The 17,488-nt window shown below is 41.2% G+C and overlaps 1 protein-coding gene across 3 annotated transcripts in view; it reads right to left on the bottom strand.

Annotated features, from left to right (window-relative positions):
- Positions 1-1,548: 1,548 nt before the first annotated feature.
- Positions 1,549-17,488, bottom strand: part of ADNP2 (ADNP homeobox 2) — a 29,296-nt gene continuing 13,356 nt past the window's right edge. For 2 of the 3 annotated variants that reach the window (XM_075826543.1, XM_075826542.1), the window contains exons 3-4: positions 12,235-12,324; positions 1,549-5,584 (exon numbers count right to left, since the gene is read on the bottom strand). In XM_075826543.1, the coding sequence (XP_075682658.1) occupies positions 2,846-5,584; positions 12,235-12,324 (2,829 nt within the window). In that variant the 3' untranslated portion in view covers positions 1,549-2,845. The remainder of the gene's footprint in view (positions 5,585-12,234; positions 12,325-17,488) is intronic. The other variant, XM_075826544.1, reaches the window with a different exon arrangement.

Here is a 17,488-nt window from a genome sequence, read left to right as displayed (position 1 = left end):
TTTTTTACATTTGTTTCTATACATTTTTAGGAAACTTAGTTCAGACGTTGCAGAAATGTGCGGAAATCAGGCTGCGGTGCAGAATTTCCCCTCCGCAGCGTGCTCATGACGTTGCAGAGAAGCGGAATTTCGCTGCAGATTTCAGCCTTTGCAATGCAGAAGCTGAAATCTGTGGCAAGTCCGCTGTGTTTTCTGCAACGTCTGAATTACCTGTCAAATATGCAAATGTTGGTGCAGATTCGTTGCGTCATTGTCCCAAATCTGCACCAACATTTGCAGCGGAAAAATTCCGCCACATCTGAACGTGCCCTTAAATTTTACGTTTGCCGCCTTAGATTGTGGCGTTTAACTGTGTAAAATTTGTCTAGTTACAATGTTTAAAACAATTTAACATTTATCTCCTATTACATGATCCACGATAATGATCTAAGTGATAATGAGAGCGCGCGTTATAAATAATTTTTTTATAGAATTGTAATATTTCTTACTTTAATAGTTAAAGGGAACCTGTCACCAGCATTTTAGCTATAAAGCCAGCAATACCTGGTGAAAGTGGGTGAAAAATCATTGTCATCTAAGCTATAAATATGTTCTAAGTAAGCTCTGTAGCTTTAGTATTCCGTTTTTCAGTGGTCCCACACGTATGCAAATGAGCAGAAAAGAGTCAAATCTTCATCTGAAAAGAGTCAGATTTTCATTCCTCCAGCATCTCAGAGTGGACTCCACCTCCTTCTTTTTGATTGACAACTCCTTAGCCAGTCAGGGCCAGACAGGTGGTGGCAGTGGGCGTGGTTAAGAAGCTGCGTCCCAGAGGGGAAAATAATTACCATAAAAGGCGGGAAAAGTTTAAACGACTATATTTACCGACAGAGGAGGACTTCAGGAAAGAAGAGAACAGGAACGAACTCTGGACAGCTGCGGCCATTGAGGGGTCAGGCGAGTTTAACAGGTAAGATGTTGATGACAGGATCCCTTTAAGACTGCACTACGTGAGTATTCACCAAGCTTTTGAGGCTGTAATAAGTCTATATCTACTAAAGAGGTCTCTAGAAGAAAAACTTAAATTAGGATGATGCAGAGTTGGTAAAGTACAATGTTCCTTATTAGATATTAAAAAAATATAATTTTTGTTTGTCAATAGAAACTAGCTAACCTCTGATTACATTGTTGAAAGTTGAAATGGAATTACACATGAAGAGAAGCCAAAAGGCAAAGCTCAAGTCAGGCCAAATGTACCTTATGTATTATATGCCATATTATACTGTAAAATGAATGTATATAAAATCCACCCTACCATTGGAGGCATTTCTGGTTACTACAGGGTGTCTCAAGCTAAGAAAACTCAGAGTCTAGTTATTGCCTCCAATGATGTGAATGTCTGCAATATTATACAGTCAGCCAACACTTGTGCTCAGAAGAGAAGTTGTAATTTTGGGTGACAGGAGTCGGGCTTCTCAGAATTACCTTGACGATTGAACTACATTTACACAATTTATGAAAAAGAAACATGTGCAACAAAATATTAAAACAGACAATGCAAACGTAAAATGTTTTTATATGTTTATTTTAAACAAAAGCAAGTCCAAATTGGCCAAAGTGAAATTTTCATGTTCTACACATAATACGTTAGAGTAGAAATGAGGGAGCCCAACTGGCACCATAGATACATATTCTACAACTAGGGGTTCCTGATTTCCCAAAGTTACTAATAAATTATATAATATTTATATATGTATATAAAAAAAAAAAAAAAAAAGTCCTGTATTACGCATTAAAAAATAAAAATTGCAGAAAATCAGAATTACATTTCCATAATGGGAAAAAAATAGTCTTGGTAAATACACCCAAAAATCATGCTCCACCCAGTACGTAGATGAATTCATTCATGGTTCGAATGCCACATGTTGAGATGCTCAAAATTCTTAGTCCAATGTATGAAGTTCAGCACAGCCACCACCAAAGGATAATGTATATCTTTACCGGAGGAACTTTGCCCAGACAGTTTTCATAGGAAGAAGAAAAAAAAAAAGGGGGGGGGGGGGACGGGGGACAACAAAATACCACAGAGCAGCATATTGTTATGTCTGATCACCGGTTACACAAGATAACGGCCAGCTTAATATAAAAGACTTCAACAACCGCTGTGTACAAGACCCAAGAACACACCCGGTACACTTAGGTGTTATCCCACGAAAGGCTGTTTTGGTCACCCCCTAGAAATTGAATAAAGTGGCATGGCGCATGCGTGACCACCACTCCATTTAAACTCCTCACTTGTGGAGTGAGGAGGAAGGATGGTTCAGGACCACCCCCCGCTCCAGTGTTTGTGGGGACCCCCAATGATTAGACACTTATGATCTATCCTGTGAATAGGTCAGAAATGCCCTACGTGCGACAACCCTTTAAGATCATGTGCGGTAGGTACTATACTGTATCTTAAGAACACTGGTTCCTTACCCAGATATCCCTACAATAAACAAATGCAGATCCTATGATGTACTACACCTTCCATCATCCAGCACGGCCACTGAATGTCTCTAAGCTGCCATCATAGGTGTGTACACATGGTTTTATTTCGAACATAAATGATCCAAGACAAAAATAGAGTTATGACAAAACTGTATATTTAAAATCAAAATGTACAGAAATGTACAAAATGGGAAAAAAGGGCTGATAAATGAGAGCACCAGAACAGGGAAAACAACAAAATGCAAACTGACAAAATAAAAAAAAGTGTTAACATCCAAACTTCTACCAGGCTTCCCTCAAACTTTCTATATGACGTTATAAAAGACATGGAAATGCTGACCGGGTGTACGCAGCCATGTGTCAACTAATAATGCATTTAATAGTCTTCCCGCAAGTCTACTTCATGCTGCACTCGTTTGAGCTCCGCCATTTTAAATCCAAGAATTACTCTCTGTTTATGATTTCGGAGAAATTTCAGGCATACATAACGTTTCGTACCAAAAAACGAGGCAACGTCACTTTTCCACATTCCAAGTACACCAGACAGCAGCTCGATTTCTTGCTTGCTGGGGTATGGTTTCTTGTGGAAATACTTGGACAAAAATTCTTTCTTCGATTCGTGAGATACCGTTGCACTAGCGTCTGGAATCATCTCAAGGATATCGAGAGAGTGCAACAGCTCAGTAGACTCTAAAGGATCAGGTTCAAGCCTCCTCCTTTTAGAAGACATTGGAGACAGGACTTTTGCAGCATTGGGACCATACTTGTTCTTGGACTCATTTGAGGCTCCCTGAGTATCACCAGTAGTATTTGGTTTTACATAATCATTTGCGCTTTCCCCATTTTCAGGAACCAGCTCCGCTCCTGAGGTACTATCTTTTGGTGCATTTCGACAACGCTGAAGATGGACTGAAATGGCTGCCAGTGTCATGCTGCCAGTGTAAACGCCACAGCAATGAATGCACTTAAAAGCAGGAGTCTTTAGTATTGTATGCACTGTGGGCATTATGTGATGCTTTTCTTTCAAATGGGTCTCATATCCCTCAGTCCTAGACAAAGCACTGTTGCAAAATTGACATTTTGAGGCTTTCTCTTCTATACCGCCAAATTCTGACGTGTATAGTATTTTTATATAAATTGGCTTCGCAGTCATCGCGTTGCTTCCAGTAACTACAGCAAGGTGCATTTCTTTGTCTCCGAGCTGTTCCCTAGATGTATTAAAGGTCAAGTCAAAATAAGGAAAAACTACCTCACCATTAGCATCATTTGATATTGTGATCCCTTTCTTGACAAAGTCCCCATGCACCTTCTTTTTGCCTACATGTAGAATTTTCATATGATAGACAAAGTTTCTTAGTTCGTGGAAAACCGCTTTACAGTACAGGCATATCATGCCATGCATAAGTAAGTGTTTTAACACTTCGTCGTCTTTATCAGTAAACGTCTTGCAGGTAACGCATCTAATGGATTTATCTTTCAGGACTTTCAGAAATGATGCATGAGCAGCTATGACTACAACTTCCTTTGCCTCATTGGTGGTAGAAGTTTCAATCGGTTTGTCAGGACTATTTTCTTGCTTTATGTGAGCGATCTGCATGTGTACCTCATACACGTTCGAGGGAAAGAGTTCATTGCAAACAGGGCATGTCTTCCATTGCTTCGCCTCCTTGCCTAAAGCAGGTGGAGCAATGACTGGACTTTTTGCAACAGTAGGATTTGGGGGCTGTTGCGACATATTTTGTGCCAGCTGTATAACAGGAGATGGCGCGCTAGCCGGAGAAGTTGAAACCTGAATACGTTTATCAGGCCGAGATAATCGTGCTGGCACTTTTGGTGGTTTAACAGCAGGTAAAGCACATGGGGTAACTGGTAACGTTACTGAGATGGGAGCAAGTGTGTACGTCGGTATGCCGTTTACTTGCTTTCCGGTTGGAATCAGCTGTCTAAGTATGGGAGAAGTAAGGATCGTATTTTGAGGAATGCCAGCTTGATTGCATAAAATATTGTTAGGCCTTACTGATTGATTTACAGGAAAGACGGTGGGTCGCATTCCCGTATTCACATTTATTAAAGCAGACTGTAAAGACTGTGGACAGGTTAAAACAGTTGACTGATTCAAAGCCAAAGTTTGGTTCATGGGCAGAACAGATCTCACACCAGCCTGAGTCCTGGAGATAATTTGACCTCCTGAAGAAAGGACAGTTGCAGTAACAGGCTGATTCAAAGGAAATCTTGGAGACAGGAAGACAGATTGAGGAAGAGACGCCTGAAGGGTAATGCTCTGGTTTTGAGAAAGTTGAGCAGTAACAAAGCCAACCTGAGCAGAAGGCGCAACTGTAGTAGAGATTTTCTGGCCCAAACTTCCTGCAGGTTCAGAAACTGTAGATACTGGTACTATTTTCTGGATAAGGGGATTGGGTGCCCCCACTAATGGTCCATCAGGACCATTTTGTGGAAGGGAAATTACTTTTACATCTTGAGTGGCTGGAGGGGGCACAGGTGTGGCATTTGGCACCAACACTGGTGATTTAGGTGGAAGAGCTACAGTGGGAATTAGAGACTTTTTGTATGCTCCTCTAACCCGTGGTCGATTAGAATCAGAAATGTCAGTTCTAAGTTTAAGGTCCAGATCTCTGTGCTTATCAGATGTTATAATGTGGAAAATCAAAGCATCACGGTTACTAGTAATGAAATTGCATTTTTTGCAGTATAACCTATCTGGATTGATCTTGAATACAGAAGAACATTTGAGTTGCTCTTCAGTCTTCTCCCCAAAATAATGTTCAAGTTCATCATGATGATGGGTCATAAGACCATGCCTTTTCAAACTATAATACAGAACGTCAGTATAGCTACATTTTGTACAAGAAAATCGGACTGTATTTGGACTTTCTTTTGCACCAGCAGACTGTACTTTACGGACACTAGAGTGAAATATCCGCATATGCTTTACAACATTCTTTGTTTGCGATGTGAATGGGCAGCTTGGACAAGCAGACATAAGTTCCTGGTCCTTCTCATCTTCATGGTAGCGTCGTAGATGACTTTTGAATGTAGAGAGCAGCCTAGTTGAGAATTTGCAGAGACTGCAGCAGAACCGTTTTGATCTGTAATGCTAAAAAGAAAGAGTAAACCAGTTAAAATCTCCAAATTCTGTGTATGCAGTTTATATTCCACAATCACAGACCCGAACATGTGAAAAGCAATGTATTTTAAGTTACTCTCTCCCTTGTACCGATCTTGAGTTACATGTCTTGTAACATATCATCCATACCTGCATTCACAAATCTGTACGTTGCTGATCCATAATCTGTAAGCATTTCCTGCTTGTTCAGGGTCTGTACAGAGATTGATTTGTTGACCTTCAGCTGGATTTTGAATGCAGCTCTGAACTAATACACATTGTAACTCAGGTAACAGTACAAGGTAATGAAAGCAAAGTATTTTATGTAGATTAATTTGCATATTCATATAAATGGTGTAAAGAAAAACCAATCCTTAAAACAGAGGTATAAACTAGCGATAAATGTGTATTTTCATTGGTTATTAAAAACACCACTAACCCTGTATAATCACATGTACAATGGTTTCTATGCTTTAAACCAATTTCAAACTGGTAGTGTAAACAGCTGTGGGCTAGCTGGCACAGGATTCCGTTTTTATGGGCAAGGCCACACGGTGCGACAGTGACACAGCCACAAAGTGGCCAACAACCACGCCGGCACCATGTTCGGTGCGGTTGTTAAACAGCCTGTTAATGGCCGCGCGTTATTGCGGGTAAAATCACCTTTTGCTTGCAAAATCGTGCGGACATAAAGAGCGTATTAATTAATTGCTGCACAATTTTGCAGGCAAAGGGCCATTTTACCCAAAACATTGGTGCCGGCACGGCTGTGCCGCAGCTGGGCCAGTGCAGCTCCGTGCGACCTTACCCTTACGCCGTCACTGTATAAAGATTTTTGGGGCAGAAGTTCGGTGATATTGCTTTCTGGTATACTCCTACCAAGTGAGCAAATATGAAGCCCCTGAATCATCACCACTGATCCTCCACTATAATAAATATATGAAAAGACATTTAATCTTCATCGTTGTAATACAATTGCAAGGGTTAATAATGAAAGCTTTGTTTTTGTGACTATACTTAAAGAGATCACTTTGTAACGAAAAGCTCTGCAACTTTCTAACACATTTTGGTCTACATTCGGATGCTGAAAATCCCTGCAGACCTAAGGCTCTGTTCACATCTGTTTATAACCGAAGCCATAACACAAGACAAATTTAACGGCACCCAATGGACCACACTGCATGCAAAGCGATTCTTGCCTTTAAGGCCTTATTCACACGAGCGTATTTCACATCCGTGTTAAAACAACGCACGTCACACGGACCTATGTAAGTCAATGGGGCCATTCAGTGTTTTTCACGAAGTGTCTCCGCTGCGTGAAACTCACTGCATGTCCTATACTTGTGTTTTTTGCGCATCACGCACCCATTGGAGTCAATGGGTGCGTGAAAATCATGGACAGCACACGGACGACCATCCATGTGCTATGCGTGATTCACGCAACATTGCTAAAGAAATTATGAGAAAAAGTAAAACACCTCCTTCAGTTTATTTTGCCGACTGAAAAAATGCATGACATACGCGCGTTTAAAACGCTGACAAGCACCATACACTGTCACACGGAAATGGAACGCAGGAAAAACGCCACGTTTTTTACGCGAACAAAACAGACACGTTCGTGTGAATAAGGCCTAAGGGTACAGAACCCCCAACGGAAAAACGAAATGCAGATGTCAAAATAGCCTTAGGGCCTGTTCACATCAGCGTTGGCTTTCCATTTCAGGGTTCCGTCGGAGGTTTCCGTCAGGTGATCCCCGCAACGGAAAGTCAAACTGAAACCACAGCTTCCGTTTCCGTCACCATTGATATCAATGGGGACGGAAACATTGCTAATGGTTTCCGTTCGTCACCATTCTGGCTGGTTTCCGTTTTTCCGACGGAATCAATACCGCAGTCGACTCAGTCGTTAAAACGGAAACCTGCCGGAATGGTGACGAACGGAAACCATTAGCAATGTTTCCATCCCCATTGATATCAATGGTGACGGAAACGGAAGCTGTGGTTTCAGTTTGACTTTCCGTTGCGGGGTTCACACGACGGAAACCTCAGACGGAACCCAGGAACGGAAAGCCAACGCGGATGTGAACAGGCCCTTATATACCCCATTACTGAAAGGTGGATACAATTGTATCCAGTCTACACAATCCTCTGTAAAGCTCTGTTCACACTTGCGTCATTTTCTTTTTACATGAACCATAACCAATGATCAGTTAAGACTGATCCGTTTGTTTTGTTTTTTTTCCTCTATTGACTTATAGTAAATCAGTTATGTTTCCATTTTGTTTTTTTCGGGATACAATACTGCAGCATGCTACGCTATTCTGACTGTCAAAAAGCAACTGAAGCTTGATGGAAAAGTAATAACCGAGGTTTGTACAGTCTTAAACGGGGTTTACACGGACGGTTATGTGCCTATAATGAGCGCTGATCTGCAATTATTACAGGTCGATTGGCGCTCGTTTAAAGGCCCCTTACACAGGCGAATGTAAACTGTATAGGGACGACTGTATGCGAACAAACGATCGTTAATACGATCATTTGGGCACAATTCAGTTTACATAATGTTGGCAGCACATGCCCTGTTTACACTGATGATTTTCAGTCCAAAATAAAAGATTTAATCAACCGACAATCAAACTATCAGAGATTTGTGTTGCTGCTCATGTACTTCGCCTTCAGATGATTGCCTAGACTTGATACAATTGTATCTACCTCTCAGCAGTATTCGGTATGTACAGGTTTTGAGCCTCTGGATGTAAATAACTATGCTTTCATCATCCACTTATACTTTGTGTCAATCCCACACTGTTTATTATAAAGTTGCAAAACTTCTTATACAGCTTTATTTACATAAAACTCGAAAACCATTTTCAAATTTGCACATCCGAGGTGAACCTCGACTAAAGCCTATGGAGGGATGCGAAGAGCAAAAAAAATAGGACATGTCCCATTTTCCCATGGACCCTTCACACGCTCCATTGAAACAACGGTCGTGTGAACAGCCCCATTGAAGTACATGAGTCCGTGTGACGCCCGTTGTTTTAATGGACATCATATGGACTACATATACGCTTGTCTGAATGAGCCCTAAAGTACATTAAAAAACAGAGGAGTAATAGGCACTGCATGCTTGTAAAGGTCTCTTAACTCCTTAATGACCAGTCTATTTTAGACCTTAATGACCAAGCCATTATTTACGTCTTTCCATCGTCGCATTCCAAGAGCTATAACTTTTTTATTTTTTCGTCGACATAGCTGTATAAGGTCTTGTTTTTTGCGGGACAAGTTGTATTTTTTAATAGCACCATTTTGAGGTACATATTATTTGATTAACTTTTATTAACTTTTGGGGGGGGGGGAATAGAAAAAAAACGGAAATGTCGCCACTCTTTTTCGCATCTTAGATGTACGCCATTTAGCGTGTGATATAAATAACACAATAACTTTATTCATCGGGTTGTTACGATTGCAACGATACCAAATTTGTATAGATTTTATATGTTTTACTACTTTTATACAGTAAAAACACTTTTTTTTCAAAATGATTTGTTTTTGTGTCTCCATATTTGAAGAGCCGTAACGTTTTTATTGTTTCGCCGATGCGGTTGTATGAGGGCTATTTTTTTTGCGGGACGACTTGTAGTTTTTATTGGTACCATTTTGGAGTAGATGTGACTTTTTGATCACTTTTTATCAATTTTTTTTAAAAAGTCAGGATTCACAGAAAACAGCAATTTTTCCATAGTTTTTTATTACATTTTTTTATGGCGTTCACCGTGCGGGTTAAATAATGTAACAGATTTATAGTCGGGGTCGTTACGGACGCGGCGATACCAAATATGCGTAACTTTTTTTACTTTATTTTGGTTTTTTAATAGTAAAGCATTTTGTGAGGGGAAAAGGTGGGTTTTTCATTTTTTTTTCACTTTTTTTTTTAAATTAACTTTATTAAACTTTGTTTTTTACTAGTCCCACTAGGGGATTTTAATATGCGATTCTGCGATCGCTATTATAATACGCTTCAATACTTTTGTATTGCAGTGTATTACTGCCTGTCCGTTTAAACGGACAGGCATCTGCTAGGTCATGCCTCCGGCATGATCTAGCAGGCATTCATTACAGGCAGACCTGGGGGCCTTTATTAGGTCCCCGGCTGCCATCGGAGACACAGACACTCGGCGATCGTATCGCCGGGTGTCGGTGGGAGAGAGAGGGAGCTCCCTCCCCCTCTCCAAAACCACTCAGATGCGGTGCTCGCTATTGTGCACCGCATCTGAAGGGTTAAACGGGTGAGATCGATACTAACATCGATCTCACCCAGCAGAGCAGGGACGACCCCAGCCTTCAGCTACATCTGGCAGCTGAGAGCAGGGAGATTTGACACTCCCTGCTCTGTTTACTTTATCCTGATGCAGCGCCGTAAAAAGGCATATGAATCAGAATAAAGCCCATTAGTGGCCCCGTTAAAAGCCGTATTGGCGGTCACTAATGGGTTAATGTTTGTCCAGGACTGGCACTATGCTTAATTTTAACTTGTATATTAAACACAGAGTATGACATTTATGCAACAGAATCATCTAAATATTAAATTTAAAATAAAAAAAAAGAGACTGATTTTTATATATTAAAGAGGCTCTGTCACCAGATTTTGCAACCCCTATTGTAGCAGATAGGCGCTGCAATGTAGATTACAGTAACATTTTTATTTTTAAAAAACGAGCATTGTTGGCCAAGTTATGACCATTTTTGTATTTATGCAAATGAGGCTTGCAAAAGTCCAAGTGGGCGTGTTTAAAGTAAAAGTCCAAGTGGGCGTGTATTATGTGCGTACATCGGGGCGTTTTTACTACTTTTACTAGCTGGGCGTTCTGACGAGAAGTATCATCCACTTCTCTTCAGAACGCCCAGCTTCTGGCAGTGCAGACAGCGTGTTCTCGAAAGATCACGCTGTGTCGTCACTCACTTCCTGCCCCAGGTCCTGCATCGTGTCGGCCACATCGGCACCAGAGGCTACAGTTGATTCTGCAGCAGCAGCATCGGCGTTTGCAGGTAAGTCGATGTAGCTACTTACCTGCAAACGCCGATGCTGCTGCAGAATCAACTGTATCCTCTGGTGCCGACACGATGCAGGACCTGTGAGTGACGTCACAGCGTGATCTCTCGAGAACACGGCTGTGTCTGCACTGCCAGAAGCTGGGCATTCTGAAGAGAAGTGGATGATACTTCTCGTCAGAACGCCCAGCTAGTAAAAGTAGTAAAAACGCCCCGATGTACGCACATAATACACGCCCACTTGGACTTTTACTTTAAACACGCCCACTTGGACTTTTGCAAGCCTCATTTGCATAAATACAAAAATGGTCATAACTTGGCCAAAAATGCTTGTTTTTAAAAAAATAAAAACGTTACTGTAATCTACATTGCAGCGCCGATCTGCTGCAATAGCAGATAGGGGTTGCAAAATCTGGTGACAGAGCCTCTTTAAATAATTCCTCTAAATTACAGTGAAATTATTGAAGGGGAGGGAGTGACAATTCCATATATATTTCCTCTTGCTCGTATGCATAGTTCTCATATGTATTTATCTAGCCTTTCCAAAGCAAATCCAGCACATTATCACCATCCAAAAGGTAAACAAGTGATCATAAAATATCTAAGTGTACACAGTAACAACCACGAATAGTATGCATCAAGGGGGCTTACCAACGTAAACATTTATCATGTATCCACAGGACAGGTGATAGATGCTTAATTGGTTAGGGTCCAGTCGCTGGGACACCTCATATTGCTAAAACTGGGTACCTCCAATTTACTGTAATCTGTCTGGCTATGGGGGGAAAGGAGAAGCATTGTCTGTTCAGATGTGTGGCCCGCACTATTATAGTCTATGGGAGTGCCAGAAACAGCTGGATGCTGCTTTTATCAGTAACAGTACATGCAACTGAAGCCAGAAACCAGATTGAGAATGCATGCACACTTCCGTTGGCCTTTGTACGGCCGCTAATGACTGTTCCGTGAAACACGGGCCGCTTCCGTGTGCAGCCCGTTGTTTCACGGACCAAATCAATGAACAGGCCGAGACTGTTCCGTCAAAACCAGGCAGGAGTAGGACCTGTCCTATTTTTGACAGAACGGCCGCACGGTTCCGTTAAAAAAACTGAAGTGTGTATGGCCCCATTGAAATGAATGGGCACGAGGCCTAACATATGCTTAAAATATGTTAAAATCTTTCATTAAAATTCAGTAACAATCAAAATAAGGAAATTGACTAACATTACACAAGGCAGTGACATCAAGGGAGGATCTGAATAAGAGTTTTGGAAAGTTCAAGGTTTCCTTATGGGTGGTATGTAAAGTTACTAGTTAATATGCAGTCTGCATATGGAGGACCTTCAAGGCAACATTATTTCTGCAATTACGACAAAACAAAAACTACTTTATGTACAAATAAAAATATTTTTTTTGTGAAAATGTATGCGGTGTAAATTTAAAAAAAAATAAAAATGCACAGAAATCTTTCAGGGAATGAAAATATAGTCAGAAATCTAGCTCCAGCAAATCCTTATCTGTGCATATGTGACAGACCAGAAAACTTAAAAACCTGTTCTACACTATTTTCCAACAGCTAGTGTTAGACATACATTTCTGCGTCCAAAAGATTCCCAAAGCGAGACATCCTCCCATGATGTACTGGAAAAATGTGTGTCTCCTGGATTATAAGTGTTGATTTCCTAAAAAACAAACAAAAGAATATATAGGTTTTGATACTTTATGTATTGCAAGCGTTACTGTGGCTCCAGAAACAACTCATGCACATCTGGAAGAAGCCCACCCAGCTAAGCAATTATTTTTCTACACATTGTGATTTTAATCAACAATTAACACCTATCCACTGGATAGGTGAAACATTTCTGATGGGTGATCCCCAGAACAAGCGTTCTGAAGTGTTCTTTGTGAATGGAGCAGTACTGCGCATGCTCGGTCACCACTCCAGTCTCTGTCTACGGGGTAGTCGAGTACAGCGTTCAGCTATCTCCAGCAGTCCCATAGAACGAGAATGGAGCGGTGGCCGAGAATGCGCAGTACTGCTCCATTCATAGAGCGCTCCAGGACGTTTGTTCTTATGATCAATGTGGGTCCCAGCAGCCGGACCCCCACCAATCAGGTCTTTATCATCTTTCGTGTGGATAGGTGATAAAAAATTTTAGTGGGAAAACAGCAAATCTTTCAGCTTCAACCTCATGTGTCCATAGTGTATCAAGCTGCATCAGTTACTGTCTTATTGAGCACCAGTACTAAGCTGACATGCAAAGTATTAAAAGGCTAGATATAAAAGCAATGACAACATAAAATAGGGCAATTACACATTTTAGGTGACCAACCCAGAATGTATAGAACACGTGGCACAGAGCACTTCGCATTGCCAATTACAAGCTGTGCTACAAAAGGTATGTTAAGGAGGCTCTGTCACCACATTATAAGTGCCCTATTTCCTACATCATCTGATCGGCGCTGTAATGTAGGTAACCGTGGTTTGTATTTTGAAAAACAATCATTTTTAAGCAAGTTATGAGCAATTTTAGATTTATGCTAATTAGTTTATTAATAGACAGCTGGGCATTTTTAAACTTTTCACCAAGTGGGCGTTCATGTCTATTTGTACTAAGCAGTGTGATCTTGCGAGCTCACGCTGTGCTGTCACATACAACCGCATTAACTTTACTGAAGTGTCTTAACAGTGAATAGACATTGCCTCCAGCCAGGACGCGATGTCTATTCACACACCCAACACTTCAGTTTAGTTTGTGTGGGACTTAAAGAGGCTCTGTCACCAGATTTTGCAACCCCTATCTGCTATTGCAGCAGATAGGCGCTGCAATGTAGATTACAGTAACGTTTTTATTTTTAAAAAACGAGCATTTTTGGCCAAGTTATGACCATTTTCGTATTTATGCAAATGAGGCTTGCAAAAGTCCAAGTGGGCATGTTGAAAAGTAAAAGTACAACTGGGCGTGTATTATGTGTCTTACATCTGGGCGTGTTTACTTCTTTTACTAGCTGGGCTTTCTGATGAGAAGTATCATCCACTTCTCTTCAGAACGCCCAGCTTCTGGCAGTGCAGATCTGTGACGTCACTCACAGGTCCTGCATCGTGTCGGCCACATCGGCACCAGAGGATACAGTTGATTCTGCAGCAGCATCAGCGTTTGCAGGTAAGTAGCTACATCGACTTACCTGCAAACGCCGATGCTGCTGCAGAATCATCTGTAGCCTCTGGTGCCGATGTGTCCTCGCTCGTCTGACACAATGCAGGACCTGTGAGTGACGTCACAGCGTGATCTCTGGAGAACACGGCTGTGTCTGCACTGCCAGAAGCTGGGCGTTGTGAAGAGAAGTGGATGATACTTCTCATCAGAACGCCCAGCTAGTAAAAGTAGTAAACACGCCCCGATGTACGCACATAATACACGCCCAGTTGTACTTTTACTTTTCAACACGCCCAGTTGTACTTTTGCAAGCCTCATTTGCATAAATACGAAAATGGCCATAACTTGGCCAAAAATGCTCGTTTTTTAAAAATAAAAACGTTACTGTAATCTACATTGCAGCGCCTATCTGCTGCAATAGCAGATAGGGGTTGCAAAATCTGGTGACAGAGCCTCTTTAATCACAGCACAGCGTGATCTCACGAGATCACGCTGTGAATGACAGTACAGCGTAAGTCCCACAAATTTTTTTCCCAAAACCAAAATCTGCATGTGTCCCCCACGGATTTCACCCCTTTTACATTGAAAAGGGAAATCTGCTGTGAACATCCATAACAGAATGAGTATATTGAGGATTGGAAAATCTGCAGCATGATCCGATTTCCAGGCGGAAATTGCTTCTGCAGCATGTGGGTGAGATCAGTTCAAATCGCATCCACATAAACGTCAATTTAACTGGTTGCCGACACAGGACGAGAATGCTCATTCTGAGCGGCGAGTACTTCGCGCATTAGGACGAGCATTCTCGTCCTGTGTGACAGCCGTCTGTGTGCGCGATCGAGAGCGGGACAATGGCTGTAATACACAGCCACGGCCCCGCTCTGACAGCGGAGAGGAGAGAAACATCCACTCTCTGGCGTTAACCCCTTGAATGCTGTGATAAAAGCGGATCGCGGCGTTCAAGGAGGGGGGTCTGCACTTTGATCGTGTCACAGAAAATAACTGACGCGATCAAAGCCCACAACTCGTATGGCCAGACAGCTCAGGGTCCATTGAAGGACCCCAGGGCTGTCTGAACTTATTTCCTGTTGTTAGGGCATACTGAGGATATGGGATTAAAAAAAAAAAAGTTAAATGAATGGAAAAAAAATGTAAATAAAAAATACACAGAAACACATTTTTTTTTTATAATAAATAAACTTTTTAAAATATAAGTCCCAAAACATGAAATTATATAGACATATTTGGTATCACCATGACCGTAACAACCTGTACAACAAATGTAGAACATTATTTATGATGATCGGTGTATGGTGTAAAAAAAAATATATATATTAAAACTGCAGCGGAACTGCTTTTTTGACAAAATAAAAATTTATAGAAATTAAATAATGTATTTGCACCCAAAAATGGTACCTACATAAAGTACAACTTGTCCCGCAAAAAACAAAGTCTCATACAACTACGTCATACAAAAAATAAAGGAGTTAGGAGCGTTGGGACGCAAAGAGGGAAATCTAAAAAAATAGTTCTGTCCTCAAGGCAAAAATTGTCCGTGTCCTTAAGGGGTTAATCCACTGCAGATTTCCGGTGCTCAAATCTGCAACATTCCAACCTGTGTGCAAATGGCATTAATTAATGGATTTAAAAAAAAAAACAAAAAAAAAACCCGGTAGTTTTCCTTTCGAGAAGCAGTACCACTCATGCCTATTGGCTGTATTTGGTATTTCATTTCCACTATGTTCAGGTAAACAAGGTTGATCTGCAATGCTAGATACACAGCCCATGGATGTAAAATGGTGTAAGTTTTCTTTTGGGGGGGGGGGGGGGGGGCAGGCCTTTGTTTTTTATAGTATATCGGTGATTGGTTCAACTTTCTAATTACTTTTTATTAAGAATTATTTTTACTTTTTCAGATACAGCTACTGTGTATCCAGGACCTTGCTCTGAATCCTGTATCAGTCGGGTCAGCAAGACTGACTGTTTTAGTGTCAGCAGGTTCCGCATGTCTCTGACACGCAAATTGAATGTCATGGGTCATGTGACCAATGCCATGTTTTGTACTATTCGGTTTGCCCCAAAAATTAACAACACAGGACACATCCATAGGCTATACTATTCGACTGTGCTGAGACAGGCGTCTACTGCTTGGTGTTCGGACCCATTCACATCAGTGTAGTCTTTCCTTTCGAACTTTCCGTCAGAGGAACAGAAACTATCGCTTCCGTTTGCATTACCGTTGATTTCACTGCTATTTTTCCTCTTTCAGTTATCAGTTTGCCTCCATTCCGCTAGGTTTCAGGTTTTTTCCATTGAAACAATAGCGTAGCCCACTACGCTATTGTCTCCGTGAAAAAAAAAAACAAAGGGAAACCTAGCGGAACCGAGGCAAACAAACCAACTGAAAGGAAAAATAATACCATTGAAATCAATGGTAATGCAAACGGAAGCAATACGTTTCCGTTTCTCTTTCCATTCAGAAGTTCCTCTGACGGAAAGGCTGAGGGAACAGATGAACAGAAGCCAGCGCTGATGTGATCAGGAGACAAGAAAAGTACGTGAGCAGTAGTTTAAAAGTATTTATATTACAAAATAGTATGGTTCCCAAATAATAAAAAAACACCTCTTTATTTGGAGCATTTGATGAATCTTGTGAATGTACCTGGAAGGACACAGGACGACGGTGATGCACAATCATCACCAGAATGCTACAAAAGTGCTGGTTAATGGCCGTGCAGGAAAACTACCTGTAAAATCACGCTGCCATTAATGAATAGACCTTTATGGCTGCAAACTTTTGACAAGCAAATTGACAACCTTGCCAAACAGCATGGTGGCACATTTTTCAGCCGCGTCAATGCCACCCCATGAGGCCTAGCCCGAAGACTGATACGAGAAATAAATCAATTACAAATAAAATACAACAGTACACAGGCTCGTCACAATATTACCTTGTGGACCCTTGTGCCTATGTCCAAACTAGTCATGCAGCGCCAGAAAAATTTCCAGGTGCATCACGTCAATACTACCTATTGCTAAAGGCTGTACAAGATCACAACCCCATAGGCCTTTCGCATCACGTTTATCTCCCTACTCAACGGTTTGTCATAAAGTTGCATACTTAAGCCATTTACTTTCACTCTAAAAATAAAAATTAATAAAATATATTTATTTTGCTTCTATGCCAAAAGGATACTGGCCAAACCTATGAACCCTTCACATTACACGTTTAGATACTTTTTATAATTTGACTTGTTTGGAGGCTTTTTTTGCTATCTGAGCATATTACTGTGACAGAGACAAAACGTGGAGTGAATGAAGTCTTAACAACTAGTGCACAGAAAAACAGCCAAAAAAAACCAATCACTAAAAAGGTATTCCTCCTGCTAATGCAGGTTAGAAAAATGCCAACTCCTGCACTTTCCATCCACCAGTTTTTACTAAACCTCCTACCATGGCACTGCTGCCAGCATCCCTTCCCACTAAGCCCATGAGAGAATGGGGAATTCAGCAATAGTACCCTGTACTTCTCTATACATTGGCAATGTTAAGACTTCCATCTGTTATTGTATGGCTGGGTTCACACGTGGCGGAATTTCACTTAAATTCCGCTGCGGACACTCCGCAGCGTTAATCCGCAGCGGAGCCGTTTCTGCATTGACTTCCACTTCTATTTAGAAGTGTTCGT

Source organism: Rhinoderma darwinii, chromosome 5 (genome assembly GCF_050947455.1).
Source record: "Rhinoderma darwinii isolate aRhiDar2 chromosome 5, aRhiDar2.hap1, whole genome shotgun sequence".
NCBI lineage: Eukaryota > Metazoa > Chordata > Amphibia > Anura > Rhinodermatidae > Rhinoderma > Rhinoderma darwinii.
The sequence above is the reverse complement of the archived record's forward strand: the minus strand, read 5'-3'. Positions and strand labels throughout refer to the sequence as shown.